This window comes from Typopeltis vanoorti, chromosome 15 (genome assembly GCF_054136105.1).
Source record: "Typopeltis vanoorti isolate ZY-2024b chromosome 15, IOZ_Tvanoo_1.0, whole genome shotgun sequence".
Taxonomy (NCBI): domain Eukaryota; kingdom Metazoa; phylum Arthropoda; class Arachnida; order Uropygi; family Thelyphonidae; genus Typopeltis; species Typopeltis vanoorti.
In genome coordinates this window covers 80,547,279-80,573,250 of record NC_143563.1, presented here as the reverse complement: position 1 = coordinate 80,573,250, position 25,972 = coordinate 80,547,279, and the positions used below count along the sequence as shown (strand labels likewise).

Sequence of the window (25,972 nt, the reverse complement as noted above, 5' to 3'; positions counted from 1 at the left end):
TTAAGAGTGACAACATTCCTAACCAGTTAATTAAACCAATTTTCAATATGTGTGTATATATATATATATATATGTATACATACATACATACATACATATACTAGGGGGATACGCCCCAATGGCGCCCAAGCCCTCCGTGTTCCGGACTGGTAGGCTGGTTCTCCTTGAATTCTGATGACTCTAATTTTGAAGGAGGGGCTCTGGCACCCAAACCCCCATGTTGCAGACTGGTAGGCGGTTCTCCTTGAATTACGATGACTCGAATTTTGAAGACTCGACACTCAGGGTTGCCCCTGAGTTTCAAAACGTTTCAAATTTCGGCTTAACTAGTATGATATATAATAAGCTAATGACTTTTATTCCCTTATAGGGAGTATATAACAATACCCAAATTACAATAAAGATAGCCGCACAAAAATCTGAATCACAGAACATAAATGCAGGTGTTCGACAAAGATGTAGTCTATCACCACTCCTCTTTAATAAGAGAGTGGAGTGGAAACAACCAGTTTTGGCATTCGCATATATGATTGCACCAACATCAATACAATTTTATTCACCGACAATCAGGTTCTAATTGAAGATGACAAAGACTGACTACAGCGAGCAACTTTTTCATTAAACAAAATAGCAACAAAAACATACAGTATGGAAATCTCCACTTCAAAACCAAAGTCATGGCATTTAACATCAGATACCTAATTAGAAGCAATATTTGCATCAATAATGATATCATGCAACAGGTTAATAAATTCAAATATGTACGCTACCACTTATTTTATGAAAAAGAGAAAGACATGTAACATAAAATAACAATTATATAGGAATAGCAAAAACTATCAATCAGATATTCAATCCAAATTTAATAAGCAAGAAAGCAATAAGAATTCACAACTCGATAGCAAGACCTATCCTAACATATGGTTCAGAAGCCTGGGCCATAACTCAAGCAGATAGAAAAAGATTGATAAGCTCTGAAATGAGATTCATGTACAAAACAGCTGGATATAATAGACTAGAACTTCAAAAGAAATGATGATATCTAAAAGAAACTTGAGTTGATATCTGCTTTAGACTACATTGGTCTTTATAGAGTGAGATGGAGACAACATACAGAAAGAATGAGTGAAAGGAGAAGGAATGAAGGATGGCCTTTGAAAAGATGTGAAGAGATCGTAGCAGGCCACTAGGCCTATTACTGGAAAGGAAGAAGAAAGAATTAATTTGTACAAACACATTTGACTAATTTTATTTACATGTAGATACTGCATTGCTTAACTTATTTTTGTACATATATACTATTTAATCTTTGAATATTTATGCTGCTGTAAATTTGGACCCTGTGCATTGTTTAATTTAAGTTTTGTACATGCATATTTATTAATTTCTTCTTCTTTAGATCTGCACATTCTATCTCGTTTGATTTTTAGCCTTTTGTAATGTTGCTTATTTTCCTCTGATTTTCTCTGTTCAGAGTATTTTTTGCAACTCATTTTTTCTCCTAAAGTTTCCAATATTTCTGTGGTTATCCACTTGTTACATGCTCTAATTGTCATACCAAGTGTTTTTCTTGCAGCATTTACCATGACTGCACTGCCCAGTTTCCATTTATTTTCTACATTCTCAAAGGTTATTTTCTTTAACTCTGTTTCTGTAATTGTTTTGCATAAGTTATATCTTTCAATTTTGGTATTCTAATGATGTTGTTTAGAGTCTTTGGTTTGCTATTTTTAAATTTCAACTTAATTTTTGCAGCTAGTAATTCATGATCAGAATCAATCTGTTTAGTGTTCTTACGTTTTGGGTCGAGGATTTCCAGTTATTTTTAATCAGAATGTAATCAATGCAATTGTTAATAATACCATCTGTAGATGTCCATGTGTATTTGCATGATGGTCTATGGAAAAACATGATGTTTGAGATGAATCGATTATGTTTACAGAATTCCAGTAGTCTTTTGCTTCTTTAGTTTCTCTCGTCCACTCCAAATTTGCCCATCACATCTTTCATGTCTGGTGAATTTTCCTTCCTTGGCATTGAAGTCTCCCATTACTATTAGGATATTCTTTTTTGTTTGTTTTGTCAATAAGGTTCTGTAGTTGCTGGTGTATCTAATTCTTCATCTTCGTGCGACTGATCTAGAGCATAAATTTGGACAACTTTGGGGGGGGGGGGAAATCCCTTCGTTCTTTTCCTTTTAATCTAATTGTTATAATCCTTGGATCACAATTAAGATGGAGTTTTACAAGTGATTACTGAATATTGCAACTCCCTCTCTGTGGTGTTATCTTCTCTTCTTGAGTAAAATAGTTTTCCATTATTCAAATTTACCATGCCTTCATCAGGATATAATAGGTATTGCCAGTGTTTTGGCAATACCTATTATATCCCACTTAATCTCTCTAGCTCTTTCTCCATTAATTTGGTCTTTTCTGGTTTAAGAAGAGGCCTTCTATTCAATGTTAGGAGGTGGATTATTTTTCGAGCTGACCACATAGTATATTTCTTAACTGTTTCCTGTGATCTAAAAACAGTTGCATCAGCTGCCCTGAACACAGTATCATTATCTTGATTCAATAATGATTCTCTATTCAAATGCTCTAATAGCAGTGTGTGTGTGGGGGGGGGGGGGGGAAATGAAGAGTAGGGACCAGTCTATAGATGACAGATGTATATTGTGTGAAGTAAGGCATGGTCCAGCATCAAGTGCTTTGGGGCTTTGCCACTCCATACTCACTAATGTGAGCCCTTGAGGTTTTTATCTTTGGCTGTTTATGTATTGCTGTAGCCTCTTTGCTATGGTGCAGTATGAATTTTCTTGTTTCGAGCCAATAAACCATAAACCAACCAACCAACCAACTCCCACCTCATGTCTCAGACTGTAGATCTTTTCTCTGTGTTTGTGTGTTGAAGTTAGCTCATCTATTAGTGGAGTGAAGGGGCTAACTTCATTCAATTTTTATTTATTTTTCACATAATTAGGAAACTCTACTCTGGAAATCAAATATAGAATGCTTATATTATCGTGTGTAATGTGAACTAGAAATTTTGTTTGAAAACTAGCCCTAAAATGCCATGTCCACGTATAATGTGATCTGGTAATCTTGTTCCATAACATTATAAATAATACAATATGAATTAACGAAAGAAATATTTATTTTAAAACAAAATGTCAAAATCCTTTAAATTCTTCTTCATCTTTTGAGTCATCAAACATTTCATTTATAAATTCATCTGTAGGGATTGCGTCATCAGTGTAGCAGTTGTCGTCATCGTCTTCATGCTCTCCATTTTGTTGTGCATCATCCTCGCTTTCGTATATGACATGATCTTCAGATCCATCCATTGAATTACTTATTCCACATTTAAGAAATGAGCATTGAATCATTTCTGATGGTATCGAATCCCAGGCTTCTGAAAATTCCCACCCTTTGTCATCTTCACCAAACCAGATGACATCCATTCTCTCCATTTTTCACGTAAGTGATCTTTAAACGGCTTATTCAAGCTGACATCAAGCGGCCGCAAAACGAAAGTTAAACCACCCGGTATGACTGCTAGGTCTGTACGTAGCTCATGTGCTTTCTCTTTGCTTGCCTCTGTTAAATGTGCCCGGAACATATCCCAGACTAGCATGCTTTATTGGCATAACAAGCTACCTGGACGTATGTTCCATACTTGATCCAGCCACAATTGTACACCTTCTTCATCCATCCAACCTTTCTGATTGCTGCGAACAATTACACCTGGTGGAAATTTCATATGCTTTGGAATTTTTTCCTTTTAAATATCATTGTCGGCTTTAATTTGGTTCCATCTGCCATGCATGCTAGAAGAACGGTAAAATGCGTTTTTTCATGTCCCGTTGTTTTTATGAAGACACCCTTTTCACCAACTGAGTTTACTGTTAGATTCCCAGGCATATCAAAGTACATGGGCGTCTCATCCATATTGCCAATTTGGGAAAGTTCATATCCATGACACTTCCATAATTTTATGATAAATTTGTGGAAGGACTGCACTTTTTCTTCAAGCTGCTTTGATAACTTCTGCACAATTTTTGTTTGGTGTCATAATATTAATGCTTTGCATTCCATAAATCTGTTGCACCACCCAGGCAATCTTCTGCAAACTGCATGACACGCAATTTAAATCCTGCTTCAAAAGATGAACGTTTACGTTTCTGGTGGCTCATTTTCAGGCTAGGTTTGTTTAACGAATAATATTTAAAATGAACTGTGGTTAAACCGATATACCTAACTGTATCTATCGCACTGTGCTCTATCATTAGCATTACTGGCTTTATACGCGCTCAGTCGCCGAATGCGAGGGGGTCAAGTAGATTTGGTTGCACAGGCATTAGGTAGTATATATTGTGTGTGCAAGTCTAATAAGATGTTATATTTTTTAGGATCCACATATAATGCGAACCCCTAACTTTAAGTAGTATTTTTTACCATAAATTTTTCGCATTATACGCGATAATATACGGTAAATCACTTTAGTCCTTCAATAAGTAGGGTGGTGTCACAAAGAAATTCATCTACCTATAAGTTAATTGTAAAAAAATTAGCCATAGCATGAGAAAATGCTTATAAATTGAATAAGTCAAATATTGAATGTGGGACATACATTAGGTAACTGTAGTACTCCAAGACCTTGACTGGTGAGATATTTACATGACTTAAAATTCTTCTGTTCTTCAGTGTTTCCACCCTCACATCCTGATGGTATAAGGCAGACATCTTAGCATCAGTTTTTCCCTCCAACTCTAATATAGATGACAAAGTCAGATCTCCTCCCACTATCCAAACTGTCTGAAATTTTGTCAGAACATCAGAAAAATACTCAGTAGCTTTGATGCCAGTAAGTCTCCTGCTCCTGATGATATGCCTTCAATTATACTAAAAGCTTGTGCTCCAGAACTTGTACCCTAAGTTGTCATACTCATCTGGCAATCTATTCAGCTGCTTGGAAGCAAGCTTTTGGCCAACCTGTTCTCCCCCCACCCCCCCCAAAAAAAAAGCAACTATCAAAACTATCACTGTATTGTTGTTCTGATCTAAGTATTCTCAAAAATAATGGAAAAAGGTATCAAACAGTAATTTGTGACTCTCCCATTAGTGAAACAGTTGGCTTCACTGTATGAAGACATTGATTATTTAGTGATCACCAATATGGATTCTACAATTCTCACCACATTTCAGTTAGAAGCTGAAATGTGGTGAGAAACTTTAACCACCCTTTTCACCATGGAAAAGTTCATAGAAAACTCAAGTGGTCACTCTTAATATTTGATCAAGGCATTTGATCAAATCTTGCATCGTGATTTCTTGCCAAGCTGCCATCTTATGGTATTCCTCCTTCCCATTGTAAATGCATTACCAGCTCCTTCTCTTGCAGATCATAGTGCATGGTTTCATTTCAGATTTTTCAATTAAGGCTGATTTATCCCAGAGCTCAGAGCTGTCACCTACATACATCCTTTGACTATTTCTACATCAGTGTGTCTTCTCTTTCTGATATCCAGTTCCATTCATAGCTTTGCTAATAATAACACTCTCCACTTCTCAGTGGCGTAGCCAGGGTGGGGCAGAGGGGGCTGTCCACCCCTGCAGCACTTTTCACGTGAGACACAATTTTATTTATGTTAATTTAGTAATTTTTATTACCTAATTAATAATTAGTTTTTAACAACTATACTTACAACTAAAATAAACATAAATATAGTTTTTAATTTATTTCCCTATACCTCGTTTTGACTTTTTGGTATGTATTGAGAGGGGCGGCAAACTCAGGAACTTCCCCGGGCGACAAAAGCTCTAGCTACCCCACTGCCACTTCTCAAGATCATTTTCAAAACCTAGTAGTACTCAGGTAATCCATGCAGAAGCTCCTTTAACCAGTACTTTAAACACTGATCTCCTTGCCATTTCTCAAGTGAATTGAAGATAACAGTGAATTTTAAATGCCACTAACACACAATCCTGGCTCATTTCCAGGAAGATAGACCATGCCTGTTACTCCCTCACTTTCAGCAATATTTTTCTTCCCCAACCAAGATCAGTTTGGTTAACTGTAATCTTTAATATATCCTAGTATAAGCAACATCAGGTGCTTAGTCTATTCAGCCTCCAATATGTTCCAAGTAGTACTTCTTTCCTTCTCGCTCCATACACCTTATAAAGCTCAAATCTGGTCACCTGGTTTTCAGAAGGATGAAGAGATGTCGAAGGGGGGGGGGGGTCCAGAGGATGACTGACTAAGGTAGTTTCTAACCTCTGGAATGCCGAGTGTGAAGAAAGATTGAAAAGATGCAACTTGCAAAGTCTGGTAGAGACCTACAAGTTATTAAGGTGTTGTTATAGGATCAATGCTGGAGAGGTTCTACAGAAAATAGTGGGAGATCAGGGAAGAACTAGAGTCATCTCTGGAAGCTGTATAAGGAGAGTGTGAGTAGGGGAGTGAGAAGCAGGTTTTTTCATGCAGAGTTGTGAACGATTAGAATGCCTTGCCTGAGAGGGTGGTGTCTGTAGAGAATTTGAGTGTGTTTAAAGCATGGTATGATGAAAGGTGTGTTTGATAAAAGGACTTCCTAGACGAGTCTTTGACTCCATGGAGTCTTGGGTAATAATAATAATAATCTGTCAAACTTTAGAATGCGGTTTTTTTTGGGGGGGGGGTGCACCAAAGACATCCCTCAGAATGCTCGATTCTATTCAGAAGCAAGCAATTTGCTTAATTGATGACTGCTCTCTCACTGACTCCCCAGTCAATTTCCCCATAGTGCTCTTTTTCTGTATTGTATCTTTTACTGCTCTACTGGACTGCCAGCTACCATCCCTCCTCTGTAATCATATATGAACGCAAGCAGCTGCTAGTCAACACCCATATAAAGTTCAGTTCTGTACTGTTTTCCCATGATTACAACCCTCAGTCAAATCTTCAAAAAAAGAAATCAGATTCCTTTTATTTCTAATCACACATGGCATTGTCATGTCATAGGTCTTGGGACCTCTCATGGTGGAGTTGATTAAAAATAAATAAATAAAACATAAACAACCAATCCAACCTATAAGCTGGAATTTGAACTTACAGCTTATTGTTACATTATTATTACAGAAATAGATGAATTGCATCAAGTCTTGCGAATCCTACCTGTCAGAGATCATAAGTACCAGATAAGGTTTATGATTGTTGATGTGTGAGATTCACAAAAAAACTGAAAGGGAAAAAAAAATCTGTTAGCATTTTTTTTTAATGTCAGTTCAGAAAGTGCATGAATTGGCTGAATAAAAAAAAAATAAAGGAGTTTCTAAGTTATGTACATAGGTATTAAATGAAGTATGTAAAAAAAAAAAAAAAAAAAAAAAAAAAAAAAAAAAAAAAAAAAAAAAAATCCATTTCAAATCCAAATATTTGAACAATTAAAAAATCTTGAGATTGACTTGAACTTATGATATACAACTTTTCAACACTGCCTTAGTATGGCATAAGACACAAACCTGTACAAAAGCATACATGTTCACCTTTTATTGGTGCTTTTAAGATTCTTCTGGCCTGATAGCTGTTTCAGATTGTTGTTGGTTTAATCAGAGGATGCAAGAATCCTTTTTTCAATACTGCAGCAATTCCATGTTTGAAAGTTCTTGTGCAAAAGTAGATTTTCAGTTGTGCATGAATTACAACAGTTGAAGATCCTGAAAGGTGTGAATTTAATGGTGTAAAGTTATTCAACAAACTTATATTAGCACTCTGTTATTTCAAAGCCAAATATTCAAAACTTAAAAACTATGAAATTGGCATCAGAGCTTAAACTTTTGGCATTGGAATTGCCTTGATGTGAGAACCAACAATTAAAATCCAATGTTAGGTTAGTGAAATCTTAATCAAAACATGAATAAAAAAAGATGAGTATATGGGTTTCTGGATAGGTGCCCATATGAATAAGAGTGACATAGTATGACACTAATGTTATATCAAGGGTCAAAGTTCAATAATTGGAAGGAAACTTCCCAGTTATCCTTTTAAGAGAGCTGACCAGAACATCCCTACCTCTTATGATGCATCCCATTGTAGGTATCTAACTGGATATTGAACAAATGATTGTGGTATGACAATTTGGAATTTACATGATTAATTTCATTCTTTCTGGCTTAAACCAATATAATATTATGGTACGACATGGTAGAATTTCTTGCCAAGTCACCTGGGGTGTTGCCTGGTTAAACAAGGGTGAACAGAAAAAGTCAGCTACTGGAACAAATCCTAACTCCACATTAGCAGAGCTCACGATTGGCACTATCAGAAAAGAAATGGAACTAGCAGAAGCATTGGATAAGTGCAAAGTTGACAAAATAGGTGTTACTGAAATGAAGAAGTCAGAAACAGGTGAAATATTTTTAAGCAGCAAATAAAATGTTATGTTGAGGCAATGACAATTAGAAAATGAGTAGCTATAGTATTCAATACTTAATATGAGGATAATCTTGAATGGCAGGCAGTATCAAATAGAGTGGTTAATGAGATTTATTTGTGCTTATGGTCCCACCCACAGAAGTGTAGGAATTTTTCAAGGCATTAAAGACATCTGACACAACCAAAATGGAAAAGATGGTTCTTGTTGGAGATCTAAACAGCAAAGTAGGAAATGATTACCAGACATATAGAAGTGTTTTGGGAAAATTTGGAAAAAAGACCAAAGCTAATAATAATAATGCTAAGTACCTGCTGTTCGGGACATGGACTAGTTATTACTTACACCATGTTATAACAAAGATATGTACAAATTCGCGTGAACAAGAAGATGCAAGAAATAAGAAAAGTCTCATTAATTGTTATAGTTGATGCTGATCTTTTCCTACCGATTCAAAAGAGAGAGAGAGTATACAGAAAATTTTAAATAAAGAGTGAGCACCAGTTTTAGCAGGATAAAATTGAATATCATATTGAAAAGTTCATTTTAGTAAAATTATGCAGGTTACAGCTGTGTTAGGAATAATTATTTTAATTTCCCGACATTAAAGTAATTATTTCTAACACACTTGTAGTCTCTATAATTTTACTGAAATGAATACTGATCACAGTGTAAGACTAAAGGAAAGGATATTGAAAAGTGTGTAACAAAGTTTTAAAAGAAATCAGAGATGAGCAGCTTTCAGACTTAAATATACAAATACTATTCAAAACAAGAACCAAACCTTGAGATTCATTGGCAGATCCTGAAGAACAGCCATAGGGGTTGAACTCCATGTGGACTCAGGAAGTTATAGGCGGTAAAGGAAAAGAAAGCATACAGAAAGTTCTAGGCAGGTAAGTCATCTTGTGCTGAGAGAATACAAAGAAAAATGTAAGAAAGAAACACCTTGTAAAACAAGATAAACAAAAGTAAGGGGAAGACTTGGTAAGAACATAGAAAATAAATATCAGGAAGGTGGAAAAATCTTCTGAAGCTATGAAAAAGCTTAGAAATGGAAGAAAGGGTATTATAAAAGGAATATGAGATGATAAAGGTGACATGAAAACTGAAGATAAAGATATTCTGGCTATCTGAAGTAATTACTTTGAAAGATTGCTGAATGAAATAAACAGTGACAGTATGATGGCAGAAAATTCAAGAAGAATGCAATCAGGACTACAAATCAGTAGTTGTTGTTGGGGGGGGGGGGGTGAGCTATCAAAGGCCTGCAATGTGGAAAGTTAGCTGGAATAGATGATATTCAACTAGAAATGCTCAAAATACAGAGGCATAAAGTTTCACAGAAGCTATGCTGCACAATTCAGATGGTCTGGTTCAATTCTAAATGATTGGAGTAGATCTCTTATAGTATCCATCTATAAAAAGGGAAAGAAAATGTGAGAATTACAAAGGAATTTCCCTGCTAATTATTCCTGTCAGATTCATGCAAGTATATCTGAGAAAATGCTAAGAAAAGTTGAGCAAGGGAAGAGTGGAGAAGAACAAGCTGGGTTCAAGCCAAATAGAATTGGATCAGATTTTCCCTTTAAGACTGGGTTGTGGCCCTTCCCTTAATGCATAACATTAGACATATCCGCAAGGAGATGTGCTTTGCATTATGGGAGATACTGAGTAAGGAGTGTTGGTAGCTTGCTCCACCTTTACAAGGAGTGACCTGGTGTTGTACCACCTTACCCCAGTCCTGAAGATACTTTCAGGCGCAAACTTTGTTTGCTCACACTTGGATAAAGGATTAAACTAAATTTATTGTACTCTAACCAAGTGAAAAATAAACTTTCAAGACAAATAGTAGAAAAATCATGAGAATGTTAGTATGTGTGAACAGTTTAACTAGCATTAGGTTTTTAATGAGAGATGACAAGAAAGGACTGTTGAAAGAAGTGAGAGTGAAGACTGAGAAAGTGAAAATCATTAAGGACCGTGTAAAGACTGATCCGTCTAACTATCAACTAATCAGTATCTCTGGAGTGGTAGTAAAGATTTTGGAAAAGTTGGTAAGAGCTCACATACAGAAATGGGCTAACAGAGAATCTATACTTTGCAATGAACAGTGTGGGTTTACTAAGGGAAGATCAAGCTTGAGCAGCTTGCTCACATCTTATAATGTTACCATTGCATTGGACAAGGGGAGAAATGGGTATAGGATGATACTTTTAGATGTTGTTAAAGCTTTTGACAGGATACATCTTTGAAGGCTGTTGCATAAGTTGAAGGATATGGGAATGGATTATAAACTATTAGCTTGGATAAGAAGATGGTTGACTAACATCAGAAAGTAGTATGGGGAGAGAAAGACGTGAGTCTCCAAGATTGAATGTTCTTTGCAAAGTATAGATTCTCTGTCAGCCCATTTCTGTATGTGAGCTCTTACCAACTTTTCCAAAATCTCACTACCACTCAAGAGATCAAACTTTGGTCCACTGATATCCAGTCTTTACATTAATGACATTGAGAATGATTTCACAGGTGATATGCAATACTTGCAGAATGATTTGAATAGAAGAGAGTTGTGGGTATGTGAAAATTGCTGTCAGTTCAATGTTACTAAATGTAAAGTTCGAAAAGTTGGTAACTAACTTATGCACTTTGGTGTGATGAGATATTTAATGTCTTATTATATTGGTGGGATTATGCTAGAAGAAATTACTAATCAGTCTAGGGATCTTGGAATTTTAGCAGATACGAAATTCAAAGAGAACAACAAAGATCACAAATGCAACTCATAGGATAATTGCAATGTTGAAATGAACTTTGCCATGTAAAGATGAGGTAATTTTGCCTCTTTTCAACACATATTACCCCACTTGAGCTTTTATGCACAGGTTCGGTCTCCTACTTTCCATGGTGGTGATGTTGATACATGGAGCTAATGCAAAGAGTGTTTTGATGATATCAGAATTATTGTGGATTATAGATGATAGCAACAGAAGAAAAAAGGGTGATATAATTGAAACTTACAAACTTCTGAAAGCATGGAATTGTTCATTTTATGGAGGATGGAGTGGGGGTATTTGTAGAAGTTGAGAATAAATGAAGTCAAGAAAGGAGTGAGAGCTAGATTTTTCTCTGAGTGGTATGTGAGTAGAATTGATCACCTTTGGAGATTGCAAGTGCAGGTAGTGTGAATGAATTCAAGAAAAGGTATGACAGATCGTGTGGGTGATGTGTGTATCTTCCTTCAATGAGTTCCAAACTGCCCGGAGATCTTTCATAATGATAAGATAAGAAGAACAAAGTTATTTTTCAGATTTACAAAATAAATAGATATCTGACATATTACAAGATGCCAAGAGGAAAGCTGATTGAAGTTCCACAGTTATATGGCATAAATGGTCGATTTGAGTTGAAGTTAGAAGAAAATGGTTCGATGTTAAATCAGCTGTAAGACAAGGGTACACATCTCCACTGTTATTCATCTATATTGATCACACTATGAAGGAAAGTGACGTTAAACATAATATCAAAATTGGAGATTTTATGAAGATAATGTTATACCGTTAAATAAATCAAGTGCAAAATATTAGATATTGCAGGATTCCTTAACTAACTTAAATAACTGTTGTAATAAATTTGATATGAAAATCAGCAAAAAAATGATACTATGAAAATAGGCAGGAACATTGAAACATCAACTGAATGAAAACAGGAATTTTTAGTGATTAAGGTATATTAAATATGGAAATAGACAACAGAAGTAGCAATGCTGTATTTACAGCACTGAATAAATTTATATGAAGTAAGAGAGAGAAATTAGTCAAAACACTAGCTGTGTATGAGACACTGTTCAAACCGATTTTAACTTGTGCATCTGAGCTGATAGATGCAAGAATTAGAAGAATTTCTCTGCTAAGTGTTCAGGAAAGCATACTTGAGAAGTGGCTAAGAAAAATTGTGGAAGAGAAACTTGAAGAATAAGCTGGATTCAGGTCAAATAGAGGTTGTCAAGATCAGATTTTCACTTCTACGATTAATAGTTGAGAAATCATGGAAATATAACAAGCATCTGTATTTTAAGTTTTGTAGATCTGGAAAAGACGTACTTCAAGGTATCAGGAGAAAAGCTTTTCAAAATGCTATAATTATATAGTGTAAATGGAATGTACACTATATCACTATATATATGTACACTACTAAGTCAGCAGCTAAAATTAAAGGAAATATAGGAAAATGGTTTGATGTAAAATTAGGTACACACTATCTCCATTCTTATTCATTATCTATATGGATCACAGCGTGTGAGATATTAGAATCAGAGATGTCAAACTTATGAGGGGGATCTGGAAAATTCTGATAAACACCTACAACAAAAATTATATTAAAACAACTGATATAACCACAAGAAAGAACATACCTTAAAACCCTTTAAACTCCATGTTTTATTCTTTTAGGATATATAAGAAGATGAAATTACTTAATTTTTGTTTCTTGGTGATTATCAGAACTTTTTAGAACCCTCCTTCATAGCTCATTGCTTTATGCAGATGATGATGTTACTTCTAAACACATCCAGTGCAAGTCTCCAGAATTCTTTAACTAAACTGAATAACAGTTGTAACAAATTGGCATAAAAGCAATAAAAAGAGCAAAACTATGAAATTAGGCAGAAATATAGAAAACTTCAACAGTGTTATCAATGGAAAACCTATAGAACAAGTAAAATATTTCAGCTATTTAGGCACAAACGTTTGGTGAAGATGCAAAAGACAACATAATAAGCAAAGCTGGTATGGTAGTTCAGTTGAATAAATTTGTATAGAATAAGAAAAATTAGCCAAAACTTATACTAAAGTAGTAGTATACAAGATAGTGTTCAAACCAGTTTTAAGTTATGGATGCAAGTTGGTTAGAAATAAAGTACTTGATCAAAAATTAGAGACCACAGATATGAGTTCTGAGATCTAGCATCAAATACTCAATGTTGTTAGTATTCAAGAATGTGTGAGCAGAGCTAATCTAAGATAGTATAGCCACTTAAACAGAATAGGAGAGGAAAGGTTAAACATATGTTTGATGCAAAAATGGCAAGAAAAAAAAAAATCCAGAGGCAGATCAAAATCTAAGTGGATTGATTCAGTCAGAAGTGCCATAGAAGACCAACTATTAGACATCACAGTATTGGGGTGCTAACAAGTAATAGTGATTTGGAGAAAGATTGTTGACAGGAAATAGTAATAATGTAAGCATAATCATGTAGTACTGTTGTGGTATCGTGTACACTCCTTGAGGGTACATATCTGAAAATTAATGGTAATAGATCTGAGAAGTGGGTTAATAATAATCAAAGACCGGCGATCACAGATAAGAGAGTTCTGAGCAAGAGTATATGAGTGAAGAGAGAACTGATGGCAGTATCATTAAAAACAATGATATTAGGAAAGAGCTTGAAATTGTTCACATTTGGGAATGTTTGAGTAGAGTTAGTCTCAGGTGCAATAGCCAATTAAACAGAATGGGGAGGAAATGCTAGTTCATTAAGTTTTTTTTTTTCAGAATGGTAGGGGGAAAAAAAAAGATCCAGAGGAAAACCAAGCTCTAGATGGACTGATACAATAAACAGTGCTTAAGAAGACTGGAATATAAAACCTGATAATACTGAGTCTTGACAGATAACAGACAATTTGGAGGAAGTTAGTGATGGTGCAATATTTATGTACTATCATGATATCCTGTACCCACACACAAGATATATACAGGATATTTCAAATTATGGTAATCCTTTTCAGAGTAATCTTCAGAGAAACGAGAAGATGAAATAATCACAAATTTGGTGGATACCCTAACCAGGTCATGGAGACAAGATTTTGACAATGAACAAAATTAGTTCAAAAAATGATTGATAGGGAAAATGTGCTGAGAGAGAGAGGCAAGATGGTGAACTTTGACATACTACATAAGTCATAAGGCAGATGCCTAAAGACGTTGCAAAAAGGCCCAATGGTACCAAATTCAGTGCAGTGCATAGTTCATCGATTTGAAGAGACAGGCAGTTTGACAGTCCAACCAGGAAGAGGGCATAAATTGAAATTCTGGAAAGACTGAAGATGTTGCAACTGCAATTGAGCAGTCAAATGGGAATGCTGTAGGTTTAGGCAGTGCACATGCCAAAGCAAGACAATTAGATCTGCCATACATAATAGTATGGAAAACTTCACATAAAGCATTACAATGCTACCTGTATAAACTCTGCCACAGCCAAGAGTTGCAAATGGATGAACCAGCTTCTGTGAAACATTTGCATTGACATTTCTGGTACATGTGGAGGTAGAGAAGGATTGGTCTTGAAGAATCCTATGGAGTGATTAAGTGCATTTCAACAATTTTCCTTACATTTGCAAAAGGTCATATTGTAATATCTTCTTTTGTCTATATATGTAACTGGGGGGGGGCTCTGCACCTATGGTGCCCAACCCCCGAGTTCCAGACTGGTAGGCCGGTTCTCCTTGAATTCTGATGACTCGAAAGGGGTTCCCCCCCCCCAGCGCATGCGGCACCTGAGTTCCGGACTGGTAGACCTATTCTCCTTGAATTCTGATCACTCGAAAAGGAGGACCCCCCCAGCGCATACGGTGCCCAACCCCCTGAGTTCTGGACTGGTAGGCCTGTTCTTGAATTCTGATGACTCAAATTTTGAAGACTCGACACTCAGGGTAGCCCCAAGTTTCAAATAACTTGACAAAAAACATTACAAAAAAACTTATCATTTTACATTATAGAGTAGATAATTTTATACTAATTAGCTGTGCACGCTTTCTCTCTCTTAATCTTTCTTGCTTATATTATTACATACTATGTTTATCTACCCTTCACACTAAGAGTCTTATGCCTAAGATACTAGAAAATTTATTTAGCTGAGACTGTGCCACTAATATCATTAATTAGCATAAAACTCAATAATACGGCCAGTAGATTTCTCTCTCTTTCTCTAACACAAATTCCTTAAAACTTTTGACCACGACCGTTTGTATATTCTTTTACTTAACTTTACACTTCAGCTATCTCACTTAGTTTCCTGCTCACAAGTCCAATTTATTTAGGAACAATGCAGTTGTAAAAATAAACAATCAGGCAGCACTCTTACAAAAAAATTAAAACACATTTTTATTTACATTACTATGAAATATACACGATTTAAACATTAGGGAGATTGCTTTCTCTATCCATCTAATTCTTTATCATAAATTAGAACCTTTTTACTTCAACATTAATTAATCTCTTTAACTCAAAAACTTATTTACTCTCTGCTTACAAGTGTCACTTATTAAACTCCTAGTTTACTTGCAAAGAGGTTAGCTACTTCTCTGTTAAATTACTTTTGCAAGCTTTATATCAACTTCAAATATGTCAATAGATTCTCTTAATGACACTTCTTGTTACTGTTAATCTAAATCTTAAGTGTCCAACTAAAACACATTATAAGAGGAATTGTACCAAAGGTATATAACTTACAAAGGCTCTGTATCACACATTCAGTCAAAAGTCCTATGGCAATTCTTTCAATTCAGATCTTGAGCTTCTTCAGGAAATCTGGCATCAGCAATGTCTCATTAGAAACATACCAGGCTGTGGACTCGTACAGCTCCGCAAAAATGTTGCTCTCCCACAGCAGAAAAGAATAAAAACTTCCGAGCGAAGGTGCTTCGGGTAATTTGCTTTGCCTTTTCTCTTCTGCTTGGGCTCACCTAAAATGCCTGGACTGCCTCCTTTTTCTGCCGTCTAGAAATAGCTCGAATTGCTGCCAACTGTCTCACCAGGATCACTCTCTCTCTGGACTGGAAACCTTTCTCTGGCAATTGGAACTTCTCCTTTCGGCAATTTGAAGCTCTGTCTCTGCAACTGCTGGAAGCTCTCTGGTGACATCTGGAACCGGGCAACTCTTTTCTCTAGCAACTTTTGGATCTGGGAAGCCCTCTCTCTGGCAACGTCTGGAATTGGGCAGCCCCTCTATGTTTGGCTCTGTCCCTTTTTATTATGCCTTCTCTGAGACCTTGCACGAAGTTTGTAATCCCCGAAGAATTCGGCATGATTCTATCATCTTAAGTTTCAAGTTCGGTCAGCTTTTTGTTCTCTTCCAAGCTTTCTGTTGATTGTAATTTGCCGGCCATCGGAAAGTTGTTTGAATCTTTCTGACTGACTTTGGAGGTGTTTACGTGCAGAGCTTGTAAGCCTTTCTCATACACACAAAGTTTATAAACAACTTTTCTTATGCCGCCATGTAGATCTATTACATACAGCTCCGGCAGCAAAAATATTGCCTTTGTTTTTAACACTCTAACATATTCTTATTAAAGGAGTATATACAGTTAATTTCCAAAGGGCTATTTACAAAAACATCTAGTACAAAATATACAGAGACAAACAGGGTTTAATTTTACATCATTCTTATGAGACTTGACCTAAGTAAAAAAAATCAATGTAATGTGCTTTGGAATATTTAAGCTACAATCGAGTTTTTACAATATTTCCAATTTCATCAAATTAGATGTGACTTTTGTTTGTCATTGATTCTGAAGCATTTCACAATCAATACCATCCAGTTCACATTAATATGATTTCTTCCCTGTAATCTGGTTAAGGTGGTATACCCACTAAGTTTTGAGGGTATTTGTATTTCATCTATTGATTCTCTCTCTCTCTCTCTCTCTACAGACTGCATTGACTATGGGTACTTTAATTTGAAGCACTCTGTATATATCAAGAACTTCATGGTATGATCCTGCTTAAAAATAATGCCATAACAAGGCATCTGATTCCTGAGGTTATATTCTCATTAGCTCTGGTCTTTAAGGAAGCTTAAAATATTTGGTGTAAGAAGGATAACAAAACAATTTGTACATTATATTTTTTTAAAATCAGTGTGTCCTAATTATCAGAGTTCCAGTACTATCAGGGCATGGAAACTGAGGATTGTTGCAGATTATAGTGATCATCATTTAATTTTGAAAAGAATAAAAATGAATATCATATTGAAAAGTATGTGTGTGTGTGAGAGAGAGAGAGATAAATTTTTAAAAGGAATCAAAGTTCAGTAGCTTTCAGAGATAAACTGTAGACTTAAGCATGCAAATACTATTGGAAGAAAAATAAACAAGTTTTGAAAATAATCAAACCTTGGAGACTTAGCAAAAGACTGAAGACAACATTGACTGACTCAGTCATAGAGGCATGTGGCAAGGTTGCCTACAAGACAAGAATAGAAAATATATATATATATATATATATATATATATATATGTATATATATGTGTGTGTGTGTGTGTGTATCAAAACTTCATGATGAATGCAAGAAGCGAAAGCAGCAATCCTGGAAAAGAAGAAATCACATCAAAAGTTTCTAGCAATCAAGTCAGCAGCAGAGAAAAATGTAAAAAAGGAAAGCACTGCATAAAAGTAGCTAAACCACTCTTGAGAAGACCAGTGAGAATGTAGAAGATAAATAGGAAAATGACGATGTTCTGGAGGCTATTGAGAAAGCTTGGAAATAGAGGAACGAATAATGTTTATAGAATGATAATAAAGATGACATGAAAAGTGATAGTCAAGATAAAAATATTCTACATGTTTGGAATAATTATTTTGAAAGATGATTAAAATGAAACAGGTAGGGACAGCATGGCAGCAGAAAACATTCAAGAGGAACGCAATCAAGAGAACACAAATACTTCAAACAGAAAAAGCCATCAAAAATCTGAAATTTTGGAAAGTAGCTGGAGTAATTATTCATCCAGAAATATTATCCTAAAACCTTCACAGAGTCACTCATCATAGAAAGTCTTTGTGTCATATACACACAGCTTATCATACCATGCCTTAAATACATTCACATTCTCTGCAGACAGCACTTTTGGATAGTGCATTCTAATCATTATGGAGGCATTAAAGTTTTCTAATCATTATGGAGGCATTAAAGTTTTATAGTGACTATACTGCATAATTCAGAAGGCTTGGTCAGAAGGTCAAAATGGCAGTTGATTGCAGTAGAGCTTCATAATACCCATCTATTAAAACAGGGGGGGGGGGGACAGGAATAAAACAATATGAAAATTAGAGGAATTTCCCTGCTGAGTGCAGAAATCAACTAATTTATGTCACACAAGTTTACCAACCAGAAATGTTTATTCTTCCTCCTCCCCTAAAAGTGCACTTTTAGTATGAAAATGTTCCATAAAGAATTATGTTTTATTTATCAACTGATAGAATACTGTGAGTATTTATTCACGTATGTGTGTGTTTTGTTTTTCCCTGCTTGTATCTTTAAGTAAAATCATAGTATGCAGCTATAAATGAAAATACTAAGTAAATGTTTCTTCTTCATATAGTTTCCTGAGCTTAATCCCATGATTATGAGAAGGTTTTCAGAACCTGGTGATGTGGATCGGGCATATGAAGCTGTGTTAAAGGTATTTAAAACAAAGTTTAGCATAACAAATATCATTTTGATATTAATAATCAAGCATCTTTACATCAGATTTCTTAACCTACAGTTTCCTTGCTATTATATGTATCTCTATTTGTTTTATCACATTCATTCCCAAAATACCACTGATCATCATCATCCAATTCCTGACATGTACCCTCAAGGGTGTACAGGATATGATAGTACTACATGAAAAACTTAAATCACCACTAACTTCCTATTTACAATTTTCCTTCAAATCAATCTGTTACCTGTCAAGACTTCAACATTATCAGATCTTATATTTCTGTCTTCTAAGCCACTTTTTACTGTATTAATCTGCCTATATCTTTGGTCTTCCTCTGGGTCTTTTTCCTGGCAGAGAAAACTTGTTTTGCTAATCTTTCCTTTCCCATTCTGTTTAAGTGCCCTTACCACCTGAGATTAGCTCTGCTAACACATTCCTGAATGCTAACAATATATTAAGTTCTTTGCTAATATCCTCGTTTTTAATATGACATTGCATCTGTTCACCCCCTCTAATCTTTCTCAGGACTCTTATCTGTAGTCTAGTCTTTGGTCAATTTTCTAACCCAGCTCTCTGATCCATAAGTTAAAATTGGCTTGAACACTGTCTTGTATACAGCTAATTTAGTGTTTTGACTAATTTCTCTCTTATTCAGTTGACTTCCTACTAGTTTTGTTGATTCTGTTGTCTCTTTCCATGTTTAATTTACCATCTCCACCATGCCTAAATAGCTGAAATGTTTTACTTGTTCTATAGGTTCTCCATTCACAATGCAATTGATATTTTAAATGTGTCTGCCTATTTTCATTATCTTCAATACCATTGATGATAATGACTTCTGAAATGGTTTAAAAAAGTTTGTTCACTAAAGTTAAATGTTTATAAATGTCGGTATGGAATTGCAATCTATTCTGCCCCTCTTAGGCCCTTGGGTTGTTCAGAGAACTCTAAGTCACGTTTCAAAATAAACATAGAAAAACATAAATTTTTGATCCAGTCCCCTAAACCATTGAAATCCATTGTACCATTCTTCAAGGCACTTACCTTATTAAGAATCATGGTTGGTTTTCACTAAAACTTTCATTTAATGAAGACAAGGAATAGTTATGTGGGCTATCAATTAAAGATGAGTTAATGAAAACTAATATTATTATTACACTTTTCGTGGAGTCTGCAGACTCATCATGGGAGGTTCATTCAACTGATAACATATTTATCATATAGAATCTTAAAATCCCTAGCACTCCTTTCATTAACAACACATTCTGGTAACGTGTTTCATTCTGAAAGTTCTCCATGTAAAAAATCTACTCCTCACACCCCCTCTTCACACACTTTTACATAACTTCCAGGAATGACCTCTTCCTCCTCTCACTTTCTACTCTTTTTATAATCCCCTCTGGATTCATCGGATAAAATCCTCTAACGCATTATCTTCTATCAGTATCACCTCTCTTCCTCCTATCCACTAAACTCTGCAATCCACATTTCTTCAACCTCTCTCCATGGCCAGCATTCCAAAGTCCCAATATTGTCTTAATTGTCTTAGTCACTTGCCTGTGGACCCTCTCCAATGTCTTCACATCACATTGAAAACCAGGTAACCAGATCTGAGCACAATAGTCCAAGTGTGCCTGACTAGTGCCTTATACAGTGGCACAACCACTTCCTTATCCCTACATGTTAGAGTACTTCTTATCATAGCAGCACTATAATGTGCATCCTTTGCAACACTAGCAATATACCCTCTAAACTTCAGTCTACTGTCAATCATCACTCCCAAATCTCTAATTTCATCCACTTCCTGCAGTATGGCACCATCGATATAGTATACAGCCTTGCATTTCTGTACTCCAATATCAATAAGTGCAGGTGATATTAAAACTACAACCCCACTCTTTTGTCCAATTAAAAAGTCTACTCAAATCTTTCTGAAGGGAATTAACATCAGCAAACAACTGAAGATCCCCAGTTAGTCCACATGATATATCATTTACAAACAAGTTAAACTGCAGAGGCCCAAGAACAGAACCCTGGGCCACACCACTGATTACTCTCTTTTTTTTTTTGAGACACTGCTTCATCATACACAACCTACTGGTATCGTTCAGAGAGCCAATCTCTGATCCATCTAACCAATATACTATCTACTCCTCCTCTGCAGCTTGTACACCAACTTATCACATGATAATCTATCAAATGCTTTTGCAAAGTCCAAGAATATCACTGTATATGATTCTCCCTTATCTAACACATTTTGTTACCTTATCATAAAATGCAGATAATTTACTAAAACAGGACCTACCCTTTACAAATCCATCCTGAGCATCATAAAGAATGGTATGTCCATCAACCCAATCCTGTATTCTATTCCTTACCAATCTCAACACCTTGACCACAACCGCTGTTATACAGACTGACCTATAGTTGGAGACTTCTATCTTAGAACCATGCTTGTGGAGTGGTACTACTTTCCCTTCTTTCCACTCCTTAGGAACCTACCCACTGCAAGACCTTCATTAAATAACCAGGTCAAGGGTAAAGCCTTATTAACATCTAACCCAACCAACACCTGATACACCTCTGTTTCTTTCACTTCTGATTCTCCTAATACTTGCCTCTCTTCTATATATTGCATGGTATCATTTACACCAGCATGATATACGCTGATAAATTGCTTGTTCAATAATTCCACTATATCCTTTGCAGTTGTTAGTCTGCTGCCATGACTATCCACCAATGTTAATCTGCTATAATTCTTCCTTTTGCTTGCCATGTAGCAGAAAAACTCCATTGAGTTAACTTTGGCCTGACCAGCCAGTCTCCTCTCATACTGCACCTTTTCTTTCTTTACCATGCTCATCACCTTTCTAGCCTGCACTCTATACTCTTTGCGTATCCGATCACCACCAACTGTCTTGTACCTCCTCCATAACATTTTCTTTTCCAGCACAGCTTGCTTGATTTCACTCCTACTTTATTTACTCACTTAACCCTTGGTATGTAGTAATACATTGCTTGTGGCGGATATGCCTTGTGAGTTTCCATGCATTGTCAATATCTTTTCCACTCATCCCATCTACCCAATGTACTTATGCTAACTGACTACAGAGCTTCCTATAATCACCTGCTTTATACTTCCACTTGTATCCATTTTTGGCAGTAACCTTTTCTTGTTTCATCACTTCCCAAACAAGTACCTCATGATCACTCTCACCAACCAACGGCAGTGACAACACTTCATTAACAACTACATCATGTGAAGTTATCACCAAATCCAAACCTCTAGTTGCTTAAAATACTTATCTCTCAGAAATTCCACAAACTCCCCCTTCCTTATTCCCATACCCTATCTCCTCCCTTGATTCTATATTCCTGTAATTAAAGTCTCCCATCAGGATCACCTTATTTTTACATGCCCAACTAATTTGTCTAAACATTCCACAATCGGTATTCTCTCATTCCTTGGTCTATAACAGCATCCTATCAGATATACTAACCTGTTTATTTGAACTTCACATCACACAGATTCAAAATCTGTTCATGCACTATCAACTTCCACACTTTCTTCTTGAGATTTTATATGTGGGACTTCCTATGGAATACACAAGTCTAAGTGGATGTTTGTATGTAGCTTGTGAGTCTTTTGATGGTTTCTTGATCTGTGGATGTCATTTTGTTCAGTGAGTTGAGTTTATTGAGTTGACTTTTGGTAGGATCCATATTAAGCCAAGCGTATGTATTTTGATTGTGAAGTAATTTCATTTCCCATTCATAAGATTTGGAGTCTAAGACTACAGTGGTGTTTCTTTTGTCAGCTTTGGTGATAACCGTTATTGCATTTTAAGCACTTCAAAGATTCTAGTTCTGACAGTGAAATATTCAGCTCCACTGGTCGTGCTTCATAGATCACTTTGGCTGCTTCATCACCATGCAGATGACTGATGTTCTTTTCAATGTTTTGCATGAAATCTAGACAGGGAATTTGTTTGGACAAAATCGCAAGCTTGTGGCTACATACTAGTACATTCAGTTCATATTCTGTTAGGGGGATGTGCTGATAGGATAGCAATCCATTTGTCCATGGATAATTTGGGTATCTTTTCAGTAAGGTTGAGTATTTCTTGTTGAGATTTGTGATACCTTTTTCAAAAGCTCTAGTGCCTGAATTTTTTGAGATATTAATAACCATGGTTAGTATATCAGGATTTAACATATTTGACAGACCAGCTCCGTATCTTTATGATATTTAACTTTTTGTAATTGTAATGACTACCTTACTATTTCTTAAGTGTCATTCTTAACTATATTAAATAAACAAACCTTGAAAATACAATTTAATTCAAAATTAGCTAATTTAATTATATATTGTCAGCCCAATAGTTCATAACCAGTGACACTACTGTATATATATAGAGAGATTACAATGTAATGCATGCGCTGTGCTGTTTCTTTTATTTAATTTCCTTATGGTTCTCTGTCAACACTGATGTCTTGTGATACATATGATGAAATATCTGTATAATAAATCCATTTTTTTTTTTTACTGTGGTAAATGTGTGATTTTATAATAATGGCGATATCCCACAGGTTTTATTTTACAAGAAAGTTTCTAACTTGCAAGCATGAAGAATGATTTCAGAGCTAATCTCCTTCCATGATGCTGAATGGAGAAACCCTATTGATGGCAGGGAGGGCATATTAATACAAGTACACTATTTTATAACCTGATACAAGTGTATGTTTAACAGCATAGCCCACTTCTTGAAAACTAACATGCAATATCATTCTTGCAAAAACAATTTAGGTACTGAAAGTTACTCAACATCAGGCTGAACTGAAAATTACAACCAGTTTTGTTAGTATAGATTGTGAATACCAGGTCTGATTAAAGATCTGTCCTGCCACAGTGACCTGTATGTACAGAGTGACTGAATGAACCTAAGAGGAGCTTAGAGCCCTGTCCATTGGACAGGGCCCTAAGTCCATTTTGAATATCACAAATTGTTAATGAAACGTATCATAGCATGGTGTGCAAAGTGATACTTAGTTATAAATTGCCCACAATGAAAATTTTGCCCAATTGCAAAAATCAATATTTATTCTTTAAGGAATGGTTATAGGAATATTCTGCAATAGTATTTTATGTATTCATAATTTTTTTTCTCTAAATAACATATTTCTCATTTTTAGAGTGATGGTCTGGCTCATACAAAAATGCTTGCAAGGAAACATTGTGATGAAGCTCTTAGACATATATCAATGATTGCTGATTCTGCTGAGAAGAGGGCTCTTATTACCATAACAGAAAAGGTATTAAATAGAAGCAAGTGATATATAGACATTTAGAAGTCTGTGTAAATTTTTTGTAAGAATAGTAAATCAGGAAAAATATAGCAAAAAAAAAAACATGAGTAAGAATGTGACAGCCTTTATCTTGTCATAAGATTTTAATCATTGTCCCTCAAAGAGAGACTTAAGTTGGGTTTAGGCTGCAAGAAAGCAAAATTATTAAATAAATAAAGAAGATATTTTTATAAGCAGCACTTCAACTTTGTATAGAATTACAAAATCAGATGCATGTTAGATAAGAATGATTTAATTAGAAGAGAGAAACCTCCTGCTATAGTTCTTTCTTTCCTTCAAATTAGAATGGAGGAACCATTTTTAGATAATTGTGAAATATATGGCATTATTTATCAAAAAGTGCCTTTACTTGACGTGTTTTTCCTATTAAGGAAATTTTTAATGGTATTACGGATATTATATGGAGCTTGGATTGAAAGTTACAATCCTAACCTTTCACATATACTCCTTTGGAGTTGTAAATAAAAGCTCGTGGCTGTGAATTTCATGTCTTGTTAAAAATGATTTAAGCATTAAATAAATTATTTAATGTTTTACCAACACTTCATTATTGGCAATTAGAATGTTAATGCAAATATTCTTTTTCAACTGCTCACAGTAATAAATAAAAATATGCAGATAATAGATCTAATACCTTGTGTATGGGACCCAGGATATTAGGCATAATCTAGTATGCTAAGCATAAAAATATTTTCTGTAATATGTACAGGTTCTTTACACAAAATCATCCTCTTTCATGGATTCAAATAAAATTGTTATTTTTGTATTATGGATATATGTTTTTTTCAATAAAGGAAGATTCTAGACTTAATGAGTACTCTGCAATGTTTCAGTGCACACATTAGCTTTTATCTTGTATGTTCAAATTTTATTTGCATGTCATCATGCACTCAGGTCCACACATTTGTCATGTTTGTGATAGTAAACGGGGGGGGGGGATGTATATTTCATAAAAGTTTATGAAAAACTGGCCCACTAGTTTAAGGTTATTGTGTTGATGTTAAGTTAAAAACGCAAACTATTACTGATCCAGCCTTATATTATCCAGAATTCTCCTAATTGGTTCCTATTTCAATCTGAATAAATTCTGATTGGAACTAGTTCAATGACAAGAAACTGAGACTACCTAGTTTTTAAGATTACTCCAAAAAGGAAGGAAAAAAAGTATAGTTCCATAGGACTGTAGTTAAATAAGTGCAATTCATTGTGGTGTGGACCGAGCTTTTTTATGGCTGCTCAGTGAAAAATGCTTTCTCTTTGTTCTAAGTCATTGAGTTCATGCAATCAACTGATTGTTGTAGTACTTAACCCTAGGTTATTCTCCCATATATCCAGTTGATCTCATTTTTGATTATCTACCACCTTCAAGTCCTTTGAGATCTAAATACACAGAGCATCCTATATTCCCTCTCTCCCCAACTGTCTTGCCTTGTCGTTATTCACTAGTTTTCAAATAAGACTAATGATCTGATGTATAATAGTTAAAACTGTCTTTTAATTTAATTGGAACTGGATTTTGTAATTGCTACATTTTGCTTAGTGGCAGCATTTATTCTGCAAATATATTAAAATTTAAAGTTAGTAAATTATGATAACTACAGTGAAAAGATTATCATCATATGTTAACTGAATAGTCCAGCATGGTATAGTTATTTCCATAGGTTTGTTGTGTAATATAATTTGATTACATACTTGTAGCAAAGTG

The 25,972-nt window shown here is 35.2% G+C and overlaps 1 protein-coding gene across 1 annotated transcript in view; it reads left to right on the top strand.

The window, feature by feature from the left end:
* Window positions 1-25,033, top strand: part of qless (decaprenyl diphosphate synthase subunit 1 qless) — a 217,257-nt gene extending 192,224 nt beyond the window's left edge. Inside the window, exons 9-10 of the mRNA XM_090404571.1 lie at window positions 18,796-18,876; window positions 24,094-25,033. Coding sequence (XP_090260697.1) covers window positions 18,796-18,876; window positions 24,094-24,234 — 222 coding nt within the window. The 3' untranslated portion in view covers window positions 24,235-25,033. The remainder of the gene's footprint in view (window positions 1-18,795; window positions 18,877-24,093) is intronic.
* Window positions 25,034-25,972: the final 939 nt, after the last annotated feature.